Source organism: Talpa occidentalis, unplaced genomic scaffold, assembly GCF_014898055.3.
Source record: "Talpa occidentalis isolate TD23 unplaced genomic scaffold, MPIMG_talOcc4v2.1, whole genome shotgun sequence".
In the NCBI taxonomy this organism is placed as follows: Eukaryota; Metazoa; Chordata; class Mammalia; order Eulipotyphla; family Talpidae; genus Talpa; species Talpa occidentalis.
The window spans coordinates 11490450-11507617 of record NW_026555331.1 but is presented as its reverse complement, the minus strand read 5'-3'; the positions used below and the strand labels follow the sequence as shown (position 1 = coordinate 11507617).

Below are 17168 nucleotides of genomic sequence, written 5' to 3'. Positions count from 1 at the left end.
CCTTCTGGAGAGCCGGGTCCCTCTGCTCGCTCGCCTCGCAGTATTCTCCCGTCTAGCGCCTTTGATTCCCCCCAAACCGGGGAGTCGGAGACTGGTGCAAACCGGCGCCACGGGAAGCAAAAAGGATCCGTCTCTGAACCCCAAAGGAGAGGCGCAGGGGTGGAATGGGGGCGCCGAGCGACCGAGAGCAGAAGGGGAGGGTCCCCCGCGGAGCGCCCTCGCGCGCCTCCTTCCTCCAGTTCCGGAACACGCAGAGATCTGGGGGGGTTAGCGCGCCCTGGGGGAACAGTGGACTCCTGGGGAGCCCCGCGTAGGTCTGCGCAGGCGGGGCTGAGGGTGTTTTATGCTTTGGCAGCAAATTGGAGGATTCATTCTGGGTGGAAGGTGCCCAGTCGAAATAACTGTACACACATAATGCATAATTCATTACAAGCCCCCCCGAACGAATCCCCTGGGTGCTTATCCATTACGCATTCTGCAGGTATACGTGGCGTGGCGTGGCTGAGTTACTGTGATAATTCCAGACATCACCTTCCTCCCCGGACCCCTATCACTTATGCCCCCCTACATAACACCCCCCACACCCTCGGGCCGCGTGTCCATGAGCACCCCTTCTTTGCGCCTCTCTCCATGGACTTATTTTCCAAACGCTGCCCTTTTCCCAGCCTTAGGGAGGCGCCCGCCCGCCTGGGACGTGCGTGGCGCGGCGGTGGGTACGCGGTGTCCCCGAGTGTCCGGGCTCAGCTGCTCGCCTGGGCTGGCTTCAGCGCGCAGGACAAGTACGCAGCTCGCCAAGCCGCGCGCTGCGCCAGAGGAGACGCAGAGACTGGGGCGAGATGAAGCGCAGGCAAAAGAAAATGGTCGGTTCGCAGCGAATTCGGCTGCGCTCAGACTGTTTACATCCGAGAGTTGGGCGCCCTGGAGCGAGAGAGACGCAGCGAAAACTGACCCTCCTCCTGCAGGGCCGCCTCCTCCAGTCCCGCCTCCCCACCGGCACTCCTCCATTTCCCAAAGAAAGGGCGGGGGAGACAGAAAAAAAGAGCCTCTCCAAGTATCCCCGCCCACCCGCCCTTTATAGGGGAGGGTCTGCGCGCGGGAGGACCCCCGGACTCGCTCCTCGCGGCCGCCGCTCCAGCCGCTGCGCTCAGGGCCGCCGGCCGCCTCCAGCTCTCTCGCCTCGGCGAGGGGCCGGGCTGGGCTGGGCTGAGGCTTGGCGGGAAAAAGAACAAGGCGGGGGGAGGAGGATTTGCATAAATATTATAAAGAGTCGGGGTTGTGTGCTCACAATTTGCCTCGCTGTAGTAATTCCAACAAGACGCAGCGAAAGGAGCGCGAGGGCCCGCGCGGCTGGAGGAGCAGCGCCTGCCGGGCTGGTGGAGACGCGCTCGGGGACCCCGAGCGGGGACATCCGAGCGGGCGGGAGGCTTCGCCCGGGATCCGGCCGCCCCCACCCCAGCGCCCCGCGGACCCCCGCCGGCGGCGCGCCGCCCCCACCGCCCGCGAGAAACTTTGCCCACCGCGGCGGGCGGGCACTTTCCGCTGGAACTTACAGTCGGGCGCCGAGGACCAGTCATTCTTCTATTCGGAGACACTTTTCCCCGCTGCTGAAGGGCGCGCCTCGCCGCTTTGCGGGCGCTGGATTCCCTGCGGATCGTCCCCAAGCCGGTAAGCACCCCGATCTTATTTTGCGTGCCATTATTTTCTCGAGCCCTTGAATTTTGCGTTGGGTCCCACGCCCCGGCTCGGGCTGCCTCTCGCCCCTTTCTGAGCTATTGACACTTTTCCCCAGAAGAGTTGGAGTCGGTCGGGGTAGGGTCGGGGTGAACCCGAGCTGGATCCGGGGCTGGGCGACTTGACAAGACGCCGTGGGGAGGGGGAAGGGGAAAGCGGGGAGCCTTTTGGGGTGTGCGTGTGTGGTTTTTTGTTGTTGTATTTTTTAACGAGTCTTTAGGGATTTTTTTTTTTTTTTTGCCCCTATCCGTGGGCGCTGACCCCGGCCAGCTGTGCGGTCGCTTTATTGCATTTCTTGCTTTTTGCTTTGGGGGTGAGCGTGGCGAGGGGACCGTGGCTGCGCTTCAAGGTGGGCAGAAAGCCCTTGGCGGGCCGAGTTCCTGGGAGTGAAAATGCCACCCTGCGTGTGCGAGCAGGAGGGCTCCGCAGCCGCTGACTTTACCCAGCCTCGCAAAGGGCATTTAAATTTCGGCTCTGCGCATTTCTGACAGCCGGAGACAGACTCCGCGGCGCGCCCGCCTGCCAGTCCCCGCGGCGTTTCCAGGTCGCCCCCAGCTCCTTTTAAGAAGTTGGCATTTAGGCTCTTTAAAAGAATAATAAAATTAAAGATCTGGCTCTCCGGAGGTGTGAGGGCTCGGTGTGGAGGCGGCTCGCGGAGGGGGGTAGGGCAGGGCAAGCCGGGCGGGATGTGCCGGATTTTGCTCCGACCCTTGAATCGGGGGGGAAGGAAGATAAATCTCCGCGCGCAGTCTGTGCTCCCCGGCGCCTCTGCTGTCCCCCCGCGGGTGCCCCCGCGCCCCTGAGATGCGGAGGAGCAGGGATCGGGGCTCCCCCAGAACAGCTGCCGCCCCCGGCCCTTGAGGGGCAGGCGCCCGGGCACCGGCGCGGATTCTCGCTGGGATCTGGGCGCAGCGGCGTCTCCGCAGTGGGTGTTGAAAGGAGGCGCCCCTGTTATTTTTTAACACCCCCCCTTTATTTGTGGGGGGAAGTGGAAGCCCCGCGGCTGAGATTGCCACCCCAGCCGGCGCGGGGAAGGAGAAAAAAGCCGGTGAAGGGAAAAAAAGCCGGTGAAGGAAGCGGGGGGGCGCGCGGGGGCGGGGGTGGGGAGCCGGAGGGCGGCGGCGCGGGCGGGCGGGGAGCCGGCGAGGGCTCGAGGGGGCGCGGGCGCGGCGCGGAGGGGCCCCCGCAAGGGAGGGGGGCCGCGGCGCCGCTGCTCTCCTTCAGGTGGCGCAAAACTTTGGCTCTCGGCGCTCGGCAGGCTGTATTCCCAGCAGCCGCCTCCCGGCCTCTTGGCGAGGCCAGAGCCGCCTCCGATTGCTCGGCGGCCGCCGCGCGCTGGACTCCGGGGCTGCGGGCTCGGGGCTCGGGGCCGCGGAGCTCCGAGGGCGCGCGCCCTGCGGGCGCAGCAGGTCCGGGCCGGAGAGATCCGCGCGGGGAAATCGGGGGGCGGCGCAAAGAGCGCCCTTCCCGAGCGGCTGTTCCCGGGAGGCCCCCGCGGGGGCCGGCGCCGGCCGGGGAGTGGTGCCCGAGCGCGGAGCGCCCTGGGCGCAGCGCGGGGCTTTTTTACGCACCCGCCGAGCGCCCCTCGACTCAACACCGCCCTGCCCTTTGTGCGCCCCTGTCTGCAGGCTGCCGCGATGCCCCTCAACGTCAGCTTTGCCAACAGGAACTATGACCTCGACTACGACTCGGTGCAGCCGTATTTCTACTGCGATGAGGAAGAGAACTTCTACCAGCAGCAGCAGCAGAGCGAGCTGCAGCCGCCCGCGCCCAGCGAGGACATCTGGAAGAAATTCGAGCTGCTGCCCACCCCGCCGCTGTCCCCGAGCCGCCGCTCCGGGCTCTGCTCGCCCTCGTACTTCGCGGCGGTCGCCTCTTTCTCCCCCCGGGGCGACGATGACGGGGGCGGTGGCTTCTCCACCGCCGACCAGCTGGAGATGGTCACCGAGCTGCTCGGGGGGACATGGTGAACCAGAGCTTCATCTGCGACCCGGACGACGAGACCTTCATCAAGAACATCATCATCCAGGACTGCATGTGGAGCGGCTTCTCGGCCGCCGCCAAGCTGGTGTCCGAAAAGCTGGTCTCCTACCAGGCTGCGCGCAAAGACAGCGGCGCCCCGAGCCCCGCCCGCGCCCACGGCGGCTGCTCCACCTCCAGCCTGTACCTGCAGGACATGAGCGCCGCCGCCGCGGAGTGCATCGACCCCTCGGTGGTCTTCCCCTACCCGCTCAACGACAGCAGCTCGCCCAAGCCCTGCGCCTCGCCCGACTCCACCGCCTTCTCCCCGTGTTCGGACTCTCTGCTGTCCTCGGCCGAGTCCTCCCCCAGAGCCAGCCCCCAGCCGCTGGCGCTGCACGAGGAGACGCCGCCCACCACCAGCAGCGACTCTGGTAAGCCGGGCACTGGGCACCCCCGGGCCAGGCCGAGGGGGGAGGCTGGGTGTCTTTCCTGTCCTGTCCTGTCCTCCTGGGCGGCCAACTCCATGGACCTGCCCCTTTTTTTTCTCTCTCTCTCTTATACGTGGAAAGAGAAAAGGCAGAGCCAGGGGATCTGGGTGCCTGGCTTCCCTGGAACACGGTCCTCTCCAGGCCCTTCCCCTAAGACCCGCCCTGGTGGCCAACTACTCGGTGCCCTCCCGCCCCTTAGGAATTTCATTTGGTTTTTTAATCTTCTGGCTTATCTTGCAATTCAATCCTCTCCCTCTTACCTTTCCTAAGCATTTTAATTGTCCTGGCAGTGGGGGGGGGGGGTAGAGAGGGGTGTGAATGAGGATGACAGATTGTGGATCTCTTGAAGAGTGAATGAATGGCTTCACTCCTCTCTTAGCTTCTGAAAAGTTGCCGGAATTGAAGGGAGTACTGATCTTCAGAAATGTAGAAGGAACTAGACCCTGGCAGGGCGGCTGATGCCTGAGCTAGTGAAAGTGCCTTAAGAGTGGAGGGAACGAGGAGTTGGGATCTTGTCAGTCCACTTTGAACACTTAGGAGCCAACCCTTGCCAAAACTGGAGTTCTTTTATACCTGCCTCCACCTCCTAGGACCTTTGGCAAAGCTCCAGAGTTGCTTTTTTTTTTTTTTTTTCTTTTTTGCACTTCCAGTAAAATGGGGAGTTGCCAAAATCATAGGGAGATCCTTTGCAACACCTGGAGGTTTTAAGGGTAAAGTCCCTTAAAAATAGGAGGTGCTTGGGAATGTGCTTCACCCTGGGTGTGTCCAAAGCCTCATTAAGTCTTAGGTAAGAATTGGCATCAATGTTGTGCGCTGCTAAATTGTAATTTTCTTGTCTATGCCATAAATCCAGCTGTCATTCCTTCCTTTCTGAAACTCTGCCTTTATGGGGAGAAGAGCAGAGGTGATAGGCTAGTGAGTTCTCTTGTGTAGCTAACTTTGCGCCAGGTGCCTTTCAACAGACTCAGCCTTAGTTCCATGCGCATCGCGTGAATTTAATCTGGTCATTGATTGATTTTCAAGGAAACCTTTGCTAACCAGGTGATTTCTATGTCCTTTCCTAAAGAGGAAGAACAAGAGGATGAGGAAGAAATTGATGTTGTTTCTGTGGAAAAGAGGCAGCCCCCTGCCAAAAGGTCAGAATCGGGGTCACCCTCCAGCGGTGGCCACAGCAGACCCCCTCACAGCCCGCTGGTCCTTAAGAGATGCCACGTGTCTACCCATCAGCACAATTACGCAGCGCCCCCGTCCACCAGGAAGGACTACCCCGCCGCCAAGAGGGCAAAGTTGGACAGTGGCAGAGTCCTGAAACAGATCAGCAACAACCGCAAATGCTCCAGCCCCAGGTCCTCGGACACGGAGGAGAATGACAAGAGGCGGACACACAACGTCCTGGAACGCCAGAGGAGGAACGAGCTGAAACGGAGCTTTTTTGCCCTGCGGGACCAGATCCCCGAGTTGGAAAACAACGAAAAGGCGCCCAAGGTAGTGATCCTTAAGAAAGCCACGGCCTACATCGTGTCAGTGCAAACAGAGGAGCAAAAGCTCGCTTCAGAAAGGGACTCCTTACGGAAGCGGCATGAACAGTTGAAACAAAAACTGGAGCAGCTCCAGAGCTGTTGCGCCTGAATGGACCTGTTGGAGGGAGGAACTGGAATAGCTCGCGACTTGACTTGATACTGTTGGAAACTAGGGGGGAAGGTTCCTTCTGACAGGAGTGCAGCAATCCATTACCTATGGATGTCGTCAAATGCATGCCGGTCAGTGCAACCTCACAACCGTGGCTGAGTCTGTGGACTGAACGATTTAGCCATCTAATGTAAACTGCCTCAACTGGGACTTTGGGCATAAAAGACCTTTTTATGCTTGCCATTTTTTTCCTTTAACAGATTTGTATTTAAGAATTGTTTTTAAAGAAGAATCTTAAAAGTTTACCCAAGTTTTCCTGTGTAAATATGGACATTAAATGTAAATAACTTTAATAAAACGTTTATAGCAGGCATACCAGATTTCAAACCCTGTATTATAAACCTTGATTTTTTTTTTATTTAAGTACATTTTCCTTTATAAAGTTGATTTTTTTCTATTGTTTTTAGAAAAAAATAAAATAACTGGCAAATATATCATGGAGCCAAATCTTAAAGTCGTGTGTTCGCTTTCTTTTCTTTTTACTCTCTGCTCGTCAATTACAAATTAACTGAAGTTGGCCCTTGAGGGAACGAGCTTACAAAGATGGGGAGAAGAGTTGTTTAAGAAAGGGTGAGGGCTTTGCTTTGTTAAAATGGGTCTGTGGGGCTTTCAGGCCTTTAAGCTGTCAGGGCTAGAAGACTTCCTGGAGATTGGGTGATAAGGGCTGGAGCTGATACTTGAAAGAATGAAAGGCTTGGTGAGGTTAGAGGTAAGGGAAGAGGGATGCCAGAAGTGAAAGATAACACTTAAGTCCACAAAGGGCAAAGGAGGGCTGGGGGTTGGGAGGGAGATGAAGGAGGAACTCTACTCTTGTTTTAACCCGTGCCTTCCCCACTCAGTGGAACCTGGGGGTTTCTGGCCACGAAAAGCCAGAGGGTCAAATAGGGACCAACTGAAGGCTTGCCTGCTCCTACTAGGTCCCAGGCCCTTTACAGGGTTGCCTCCTAAGCCCCAAAGGAGCTCTGAGAGGCCCATGATTAACTGTGATACAAGCAAGGAAAAGAGCAGCAGTTCCGAGGAGTTATTTAACTGCTCTCAGGAAGCAGAGTAAGCTGCTCCCAGGCCGTTGCTTCTCAAAAAGCACTTTAGCTCACACTCTTGGCCTTCCTGTGGTTTAACTCACACCCTTGGCCTTCCTGTCTAAAGTTTTCCTAGTGACAGCTTGAAGTTGGGGTCTGACACAATGACTCAAGTAACGACACTAAGAAACTTTGCCAAGGTGCCAGGTATTTTAACTCGATAGCAACCCTCTGAAGGAGGTACCAGGGATTTCCACATAAGAAAAGGGGAAATGGAGGCACAGAAAGACCCATCCGGGTGCCCAAAGACCTCTGCTAATAAGGAGTAGACCCTGAACTCAAACGCGGGCCCCCATCCTTCCCCTGACCTGGCTGCCCAGGACAACAGGAGTCCCATCCAGTGGATTCTGGACCTTCAGCTTTAGCATCTAGGCTGGTCATCCATCAATTCCCTTCATGTGTGTTTTGTTTCTCTGGTTTGTTGTTCCTTGTAAATGTCTCCTTTCCCATGGAGAAGCCCACAGCTCATTCCCACCCACCTCAGCCATTTGTTAGATGAGATTCACCGCTCGCCCCTGGGAAGCAGCCAGTTGGGAATGCTACTGTTCGCATCGTAAAATCAAACACACTTGCTTTTCGTCATGAGTCATTCTTTAGGAAACTACCTGCTCCCCTTCCTTCCAACCTCTTAACACCCGGACACTCCTGACACATGCTTCTCATTAGGACATGAAAAGGCATCTCTGAGTGTAGATATTATTAATTATAAGCCTTTGAAAACCCACGGCCCGAAAGAGAAACAGAACACTGACCACATAGGTAAGTGGAAGTTACTATCTCTGTTCTAATTATCTCATTGTCTCGGCCACAGAATAGAACTTCAGATCTTCAGATCCCTGGACTCTGGGATTTTAATCCGCCACCACCACCACCACCCATAAATCAATAAATAATTACTGTCTTTTGCTCTGACCCTGGAATAATGTATTCAAGCCCTTAAAGTCTTTTTCTTGATCCTTCAGTTTGGGTCCTAAGACCCACCCTAATAGCTTCAAGCTGTCACACCCTAGATCCTAAATTCAAAGGGAGATACAATCCACATAAATTGAGTAGTTCAAAGTGTTACAAAAGCAAGCGGGGGTGATCTTAAACACTTCACTCTTTGCCCCTTTGTGGCTGGAGTGCAGCCCTGGAGTGACTCATTTGGGAACCAGAAGGTATTAGCTTGAATCACTAAGTCTGGACAAGCCTGTAGAGTAAGACAGCTCCTTGCTAGGAAAACAACTGCCCCATCCAAGTGATCAGGAGAAGCTGAGGGAAGCAGAGTGTCACTGTGGGGATGGAAGGGGGCCATTCCGACCGCCTCCAAGATCCCCTGAGCCAGAGGACAGTCTGAAAACAGGGCAGCTTCTTCCAGAAAGTCAGCCCAGCCTTGACCCTAGGACTCGGAGTGCCCAGTTCTATGTTACGCAGCAATGTCTTCTGTAGATGACACCAATCCAGAACTAGAAAGGAGGGGCAGGGGGAGAGAGGGGATTTACAGTTTGGTCCGGAAAATACAGGAAGGATTAACTAATACTGACTGCCTTTTATCCAGAACACTGTCCAGGAATGAATGGAGATTCCCGGGGGGAAGTCTGCGGTGGTTTTGCTTAGGAATGGAATGTATGAAGAGGAAGGAAGTATTATTTTCTGCTGCCATTTGGAAACAGCAAAGAAGCTCCACATTAGGAAAGCAATCAAATTTTTCAATGAACACAGTTCTCCCAACCTCAGTCTAATATTTCTGCTTCTCACAGCTTCCGTAAGCGAGTAGAGTTCTCCGTTGGGCTTTAAGACGAACTCTGGCACAAAGCTGGGGAAGAAGGCCCCCCCAAAAAAGTTGCATGGGGGGTGGGGGAGAGTTCTGTGGTTTGTTTGCAACAGCCCATGCTGACTCAGTAAGCAATAATTTCTTAGCGCACAAGGTATGGTCCCCGGAGCATTTCTACCCAGCAATAAATAACCTTAGGCTAGAAGGTGGTAAATGGTGTCTCCTAACACTACCCATGTGCTAGAGAGCGATGCAAAGTTTCCCCGTTAAGCTATAGACCATTATAAGCTTGTTTCAAAAGAGGAGATTAGAAAATAAATAGGATGAGACGAGGGATTGGTTTTAGAAATTAAACTTAAACTCAGTACGATCTACCACTAGAAAGGTAGCAATGATCTGTGTCTAGTCTAGGTCCTTCAGGAGAGAAGTGAGCGTAATTCCAAATCTAGAGAGATACCCAAGAAGGTTTGCTTTGTCCAACTAATTTGAGGTGATTCCAAATGACTATGAGTTGATTTCCATTTGTTTTCATGTTTTTTCTTTCAATATTAGCCTACACTAAGCTCTTTAGGAAGACTCAGTTGAGGAAGCAAGTGTTAATGGGATGCAGATCTTCCCAGGTTAAAGGAATGTTCTTTGTTTTGAAACAATGCCTAGGGGCTTAGGCACAATCCCCAACACTTTCTTGCCTTTGTCACCCCTATATCCCATCAAGGGGATAAAACACGGCAGTGCTGTATGGGCTCTCCAGGGCTGGGGAAGGGGAGCGTTTTAGGAAAGAAACTCAACTTTGATTACAGGTGACCAGCTGCTAAACCCTCCACTCACGACAGCCCAGCTGGAGAGAGCAGACTTGAATGTGGTAGCACTGAAGTTTAGACAAATTCAGCACCTCTCCCAAAGCCTCGCAAGTAGCAGCAATAAAAACAAGAATGATAGTTAATGTTTACTATGTGCTACACACTTCACACACATTCTCTTACTTCAACCCCAAAGCAACTCTTAGGATGTAAAATCTAGTATTCATTCCCACGTGACACATGAGGAGTCTGAAAATTTGAGAGATTAATCTGTGTTCCTAGAGCTGAAATATGGTGAGAGCATAAATATGGTGAGAGCATCTGTTCATAAATACCAGCTCAGTACCTACTGTGTGCCCACCCTGTGCTGCGGATGAGAAGAGGTGCCAAGAGAAATGAAATAGATAGGGCTCCAGTCCTGTGGAGTAATAAAGAATAAAGGAAACCTGCCATCACGCTGGACGGTATTCCACAAACACTTTGCGAGGGCATAGTGTGTGGTAGGACCCAGGGGATGTCCAGGAGCTTCCTCCCCCAGGGAAAAATGAGAGAACATGCTCTCTTCCAAATGGCAGCAGACAATGAATTCAAGGACGGAGCATAGGAAATGCTAGAAGAGGAACAGCGGAGAAGATAACATCAGCTCGATGGAAGTTAAGAGAAGTGGTGTAACCGATGTCAGGAAGCAAGCCCTTCTGTCAGAGGCAGCCAAGGGGGGCAGAATAGGAAGGGAATGAACGGTCCCTTGCACTTAGCAAGATGGAGGCATCCTCTTGGCCTCTCCTCATCAGCGGGACAGCACCAGGTCCACCTAGAATCCTCTCCTCCTCCATTCCCTTCCCTCAGTCCATCACTTGGAACAGCATCTAATCGTTCTTCTAGCACCCCGGCCTCCTGCAACACCATCCTTGGAAGTTCCTAAAGTGTAATTCCTGTGCCAGTAGCATCAGTATCACCCATGAATTTGTTACAAATGCAAACTCAGTCTCTGAATTAGAATCACAGAAATAGGGCCCAGGGAAAAGTTTTCACCAGCCCTCCAGGGCTTCACCATCTCTGCCATGCCTGTGGTCCTTTTCTATCACAAACATGAGGATGCCTCTACCCCAGAGCCCTTCAAAAGGTGCCTGCTCCCCTCTAGGTGAAGCCCACCTGTACCTCCATGCTCCTTGCCACACCGGCTTCTGCCCAATCCCAGGTCCCCAGGCCCATTCCCTGTGGGCTTTTTCAGACACTTTGTCCCTCTGCCCAAAACACGGCTGACGTAGCACCCACGCATCCAAACACCATGCTCTTCATCCTTCGTTGTCACCTTCCAATATTCTCTACCACTGGGTGGGATTCCTTAGGATACAAGGATTGCCTGTCCTAACACTCCTTGTTCTTTCTGGAAACTGATCATCATGCCTGAGGATTAGACCCACCTCAATCCTATTCAATCCCACCTTAATCCTCTCTCAGTGCCAACATAAGTGCCACGCACCCAATGGTGACTAAATAATTCTTTGATGAATGACTGGATGAAGAGCCATTTTAAGGGGATGATGGTCCTTCAACGTGCAGGGGGAGAGAGAAGGAAATAAAGTGGTGCCTGGGGCGCGTGGGACCACTGGACCATCTAGACACCCCCCATTCGTACTTCAAACCCACGCTTCCCTTCTGATAGCCTCAGTTCTGCAGATTTTGGGGTTTGTTTTCTAGGGTCAGATTTGTAGGGAGTGTTGGCTTTAGTTTAGTCTGTTCCTTTGCTTTGTTTTTTCTATTCCACACATGAATGAAATTACCTGGTATTTGCCTTTCTCCTTCTGATTTGTATTTCACTGAGCCTAACCCCGTCCAGTTCCATCCATGTTGTCACAAACAGCAGAAGTTCATCTTTCTGCTCTGTGAGGGCCTTGTGTGTGTGCGCGTGCGCACTCTACAGTAACTGAAACCAGAACTCAGCTACCACAGAACAAAGACGCCAAAGGGAGCACCGTTCTGACAGGCATGTTTCTGTTAATGTGGTATTTGTAAAATGAGGAGTATCTGTGTTCTGGTTGTCTCCTGTGATGGTCTATTAGTTTACTGAGGCTGCCATAACAAATTCCCCCAAAGCGGGTGACTGATAAAAGCAGAAATTTCTTCTGACAGGTGTCAGCAGGACAGTGCTTGCTCTGCAGGGTCTGGAGACACCCTCCTCGTGCTGCCCAGCTTCTGGTGGCTGTAGGCAGGCCTGGTGCTCCTTGGCTTGGAGCTGTGCTGCTCCGCTCGCCACGTCTGTCCCCCTGTATTTGTGTGCGCCTCCATGTTTGCTTTCCTCCTCCAAGGACACCTGCCATTGGATTGCAGGCCCACCCTCCTGGTATGACCTTTTTCCAACTAATTACTGTTACAAAGATGCTATTTCCAGGGCCTCCCCGGTGGCGCAGCGGTTGAGCGCTGGGTTGCGAAGCTGCCCGCAGCCTCTGCAGCGCCGGTTCGATCCCCGGCTGCTCCCCGGCCACCGGAGGAGGGTCCCACATGGCGCGCAGACCTCTCCTGCCGCCCGCTGCTCCCCTCAGCAGTGTACTTTGGTCCTTCCGCCTGCTCTGCTCCCCGCTCTGGCTCTGGTGAATTCTCTCACCCTCCTGCACTTCTGACTGTACCCAGTGCTTGTATAAACAAACAAACAAACAAATAAATAAAACATGCCTTTATTAAAAAAAAAAAAAGATGCTATTTCCAAAGAAGGCCGCATTCTAGAGGTCTTCTTGGACATGAATTCTGGGGAACATGGTCAGCCCAGCTTCCGGGTAGCACCCCCAATGCTAGATCAGTGGTACATCAACCCCATTCTCACTGCCCAAACAGCCTGTGCACACAGTGGGAGGTCCTTTCTCATGCTGGTTGGACCCGCTCACCATGGCAGGCCGGAATGAAGGGAGCTATGAACTCGGTTTCCCAATGGCTGGACGTCTCTCTGTCCTACACACCACTCCCAAGACCCTTCCTTCCCCTTTTTGCATGGCTTTCTCTTCCCGCTTGCCACCTACCCTCATCTCCTTTCTCCTTCCTTCCTCTTCACAGTCACAAAATGGCTGGACCGTGTGTGTGTGTGTGTGTGTGTGTGTGTGTGTGTGTGTTCGCGCACATACTTACATGCCTGCCTCCCCGAAGTCAGAGCTCCCGCTCCACTTGGGTGCATCTGTTTTCTTCACTTCAAGTTCATTTTGGTCTCCCAAGTATTTCTCAACTCTGTGGTTTCAGGGTACAAGACCAGCAGCCCCAGGAAGCTGAACTAAATTCTTAGTTCTAACCGTGCGGATGATCCTCACTAAACCACACACCCATTGGATATTTTGCTCTCCAGAAGTGTCAGGCCGGTTCAGGCTGCATCTTCCTCTTTCTTGCATTTCAGAAACCAGTTTGATTCTTGAAACCAAAATGAACTGGCTGTTGTCAGTAGATGGCAAGCAGTGCACCCAACCCGAAACCTGTGTTGTCACTGGCGCTTTATGCGCTCATCACACAGGCCAGAGCAAGGCCTCCAGCACCAGCCACACAACTGGCTGCGTCAGAATTAGGGCCTGGGGGAAAAAAAAGGCCTGGGAGGGCCCAAGAGGAGATCCGTGACCTTGGGGGGCCGGTGTGTGCCTTCCAGAGGAGTTCCTGGAGTTCCTGGAGCCTGAGAATCTCAGGCCTGGGGAGCCACGGGCCCCATTTTGCAAACAGGGCTTGGACCTCAAGGGACAGCTGTGGAGAAGGTGGGGCGTGTTGGCGTCATTTGCCTTGACTTCCTAGCGTTGGATGTATCTGGAGGAGGCTGCTGCTAAATCCAGGGAGCTTGTCTACGTGACTGCTTCTTAGAATCTGAGGGCTGAGAGTCAGGGATGGAGAGGGGTCAGGAGGAAGAAAGGGGCGTGGGAGGGAGGAGAGGTAGGGAGCAGCGGGAGGGCAGGAAGGAACCCAGCCTCTGTCCATCAGACCCCAGAGCTCATCCTCCGCTCTGGCTGAGCTGAGGAAAGAGCAGCTGGGAAACTGAATTCCTTGGAAACTGCTTCCACACCACACAAAGGATGTCCTCCTCATCCTTCTCCTGAAGGACCCAGCCCCACAGAGGCTCACGTTCCCAGTCTCCTCTGACACCCCTGGGGGAGGGATGGGGCCGCTGCCCAAGGGGGACGAGGGAGCGCCAGCTTGCAGAGCCTTATCAAAAATTCTCTTGGAATCAGTTTTTCTCACCACAGCTGCTTTGGGCTTCTGGGTGCACTCCCTTAATCCCCCAAATGCAAACTAATCACAGTTTCAAAAAGCTCATATTGGCTGCTTTCCATTCAGCTTGATTCAGCATGCTGGGTGCACTGGGGACTGGGGATGGAGCTCCCTTACTACTGAGAAAAGTGGCAGCCTCACATACCCAACACCCCCCCCCCATGGGGTCAACTTCGTGTCCTCCCTGAGTGAACCTCTTTAGTCCTACTTCTTTGCACCTCGCACACCCTCTGCGCAGCACCTCCTGCTCACCGAGGGGTGCCCCAGAGAGTTGGCCTGGGAGACACCAGTGCACTCTGGGTGTAGCCTCCCTACCTCCTCCCCTCTCCCCCCCAGAGGAATCTGGCTCTGAGGCCTGGAGCCGCCTTTTGATGGTTCTTAGGCTGGCAAGGAGGGGGAGGGGTGTGACACCTGGGCCTGGCCCCAAACCTACCATCTCAGGCTGTCTAGGGTGGAGCTTGGGAAACTGCACCTCAACAAGTTCTCTAGGATGCTTGAGGAGTCCTGGGCCGAGCTTCCAGACCTGAGTCATTGCTTCATCTTCAAAATTTTTATCCTGTGTTTAAAAAATAAAGATACAAAAAGTAGGGCCTCCCTGGTGGCGCAGGGGTTAAGTCTCAGCGCTATCAAGCTATGTCCAGCCACTGCTGCATGAGTTCGATCACCGGCCAGGGAGCTACCCACACGGCACAGCAGACCTCTCCTGACTCTACCGCTGCTCCCCTCAGCAGTGTATTTCAGTAGATCCACGTGTTCTGCTCCCCACTCTGTCTCTGGTGAGTCCTCTCTCAAGCCCCCCCACCCCCCCACCTCTGGCCTATACCCCAGCTCTTCTATGCAAAAATAAATAGAGATTTTAAATAAATAAATATGTCCTAATAAGAAAAGTGAAACATGCCTTCCCACTCATTTTCCTAGTCCCTCCATCTCCAGGGGCCCCAAGAAAATGTACATTCCCATATAATGTATTTGTGGGAGGCAGTTGGGTTGGAAAGGCTGCCTGGAAGTGGTAGAAGAGGAGCATTTTACATAATAATTACCCCCCCAAAAAAAGGAAGGGGGATTGTCAAAGATAAGATCATGTGCCCAGCCCCACACCAAAACACCAAAGCCTGCCAGGTGCCTACAAACCAAATTGTCGGGCCACCGGGTGAGCTCCCTCTTCGGCTGGCGCTGCCGCTGATGATTCAGGGGACTGATTCTGCTTTGGACTAGACGCCTAGAGCACATCACAAGCTAATGATGGGGAGGCAGGTAGGAGGTCCCTGGTAACTGAGTTTTTCTTGGAACACAGCAGCCACACCATGGCCACAACCATGGCAACGGACAGAGCATGCTATGCCCTAAAGTCCAGGAAACCTTAAAAAAGCAGAACTGAGAAACGCCGAGGTTTTTACCTTGACAGGAAGTGTCCGTGTCGGATTGCACCCTGCTTCATGTGTGAGAAATCGAGGCCAGCGGGGAAAACTAGAAAACTGGGCGGGTGAGTGGCTGAGAGTCTGCTGGAACCACCAACCTCCACCGAAGGCTCGGTGTGGCCCGCGGCATTTGTCCTCGAGCTTCCTCCATTTCTTTACGACAAGAAATAGCGGAATTACTTAACTGCAATTGAGAGAATTTCAGTATCGTTCATTGGTAATGGAAAACCCAAAACCTAAATTGCAGGTTTAAGAGCTACTATACAACTTCCGTGTCTGGAAATAACTTTGCTTAGCCCTTTTTCTGTCACTTAGAACAGTGCGCAACAGGACATGAATGAACTATTTTGGAAATAACACCAAGTTCTTGTTCTAGTGTTTGCTTCTTGGTCATGAACAGAATTGACAGCTCTGTCCTGGGCATTCTGCACGAAAGGAGCTGAATCCATGATTGCGCCTTTTTGTGAATGTACTTGGTAAGGATCCCTTCCTTCCTAACCTGCTGCCGCAGAAAGTTGTTTCACTTCCCAGTGATAATGCCGACACTACAAAAAAAGGAAGCGCTCTCTATATATACATATGTAAAAGTTTAGATATATATATATATCTAAACATTTTTTTTTTTTTTGTGTAGAAGAACTTGGGTGTAGGCCAGAGGTATAGGAGGTGAGAGGACTCACCAGAGACAGAGTGGGGAGCAGAACAGCAGATCTACTGAAACACACTGCTGAGGGGAGCAGCGGGCGTTACAGGAGAGGTCTGCTGCGCCATGTGGGTCACAACCTGGTCTGGGACGGAGCCCAGACCATATTGGTGATAGCACTGAAACTTAACCATTAGGCCACCAGGGGCGCCAAGGAAGCTATATGTGTATGTGGCACTAACTCTTTGACTGAGAATGTGTTTGGGCTCACTGTGCCTTGTTACGGCTGCACTAATAAAATGTTTGGAGAGAGAGATCATCTTCTGCTACATCAAAGGACCTACACAGGGTCAAAGGAGAAGACAGAACAAACAAGAATTGGAAGTTCAGTGAGTGTTTATCAGTCCAAGATCAGGCGCGTCCATTGGGTGATGGATGAGTAAATGATATCTACCCGCAATGGACGTCCTGTTACCACTGTCCTGCAGGAAGAAGGGACCTTAAGCAGGTCAGCTCCCATGCCAAGGTGGTAGAATGGGTGGTGGCAGAAGTGGGATATGACAATTGTCTGTCTGGCATAACCCCACTGGCAGTCTCTAAAGTGGTCTCCCATCACCTGAGTATCTATGGCCTTGTGTGATTCCTCTTCCCGAGTGTGGGGTGGACCCAGTGACTCACCTATAACAAATACAGTAAAGTGAGGTGGTGGGAGGTCATTCCTGAGGCTACAGCATTGGAGGCCGTGGCTCCCTCTTGGGCACCCTCTTGTTCTCCTTTGCATCATCTGCCAGCAGAAGCCAGCCACCATGCTGTTGGGTGGGGCCAACGGATCTATGGTCAAAGATCTGTGAATGGAGGTGACATATGCCACATCTGGGCATAAGTTTTAAAAGCCCAAGCGCATGTCACTGTGCTCCTATCTTCCTCTCTGGAAATCCTGGAATCGTGGAGTTGGGGCCTCCTGCTCTGGCCTCCTGCCTGAGCATCTCACAGAGAAGAAGCCTCAGCAAACCCAAGAGGGACATAGACTCTGAGTAAGGAATGGCCTCTTGATGTGGAAATTCACGGAGATATTAGCGTTGTTGCTGCAGCATTCCCTGGCCTGTTCTGTCTGAATACAACACAAAGTATCTCTTTGACAGTTGTAAGTTCTCTCAAATGATACTTAACTCAAACTTCAGTTCATCAATAGACACCATTACCATTTTGCACACTTGATTTATTAGCAACATTTGCATCTAAACCAAAATTTGCCCCCAATCACTTGATGTCACAAAATTGGGAAGTGAATGGCTCTCGCCACTTTTAAAGAATCCATGGGAAGAATTTCTCTCAGTGTCAAGATAGCTCTGCTCTTAATATATTTATTTTA

At 53.0% G+C, this 17168-nt stretch overlaps 1 protein-coding gene and 1 long non-coding RNA gene across 2 annotated transcripts; one reads left to right on the top strand and one right to left on the bottom strand.

Annotated features, from left to right (window-relative positions):
- Positions 1-1468: 1468 nt before the first annotated feature.
- On the top strand, positions 1469-8596 carry MYC (MYC proto-oncogene, bHLH transcription factor). Its single transcript, XM_037501810.2, is given in 4 exon segments — positions 1469-1665; positions 3360-3684; positions 3687-4124; positions 5248-8596. Coding segments are annotated over 3 exon segments (1317 nt in total). The 5' UTR covers positions 1469-1665; positions 3360-3368; the 3' UTR covers positions 5811-8596.
- A 4322-nt stretch (positions 8597-12918) lies between these two features.
- Positions 12919-15302, bottom strand: LOC119247159 (uncharacterized). The gene is made up of 3 exons (XR_005125733.2): positions 15133-15302; positions 14169-14291; positions 12919-13340 (listed from the first exon to the last, which is right to left on the bottom strand). It is a non-coding gene; the product is annotated as an uncharacterized LOC119247159 (long non-coding RNA).
- Positions 15303-17168: the final 1866 nt, after the last annotated feature.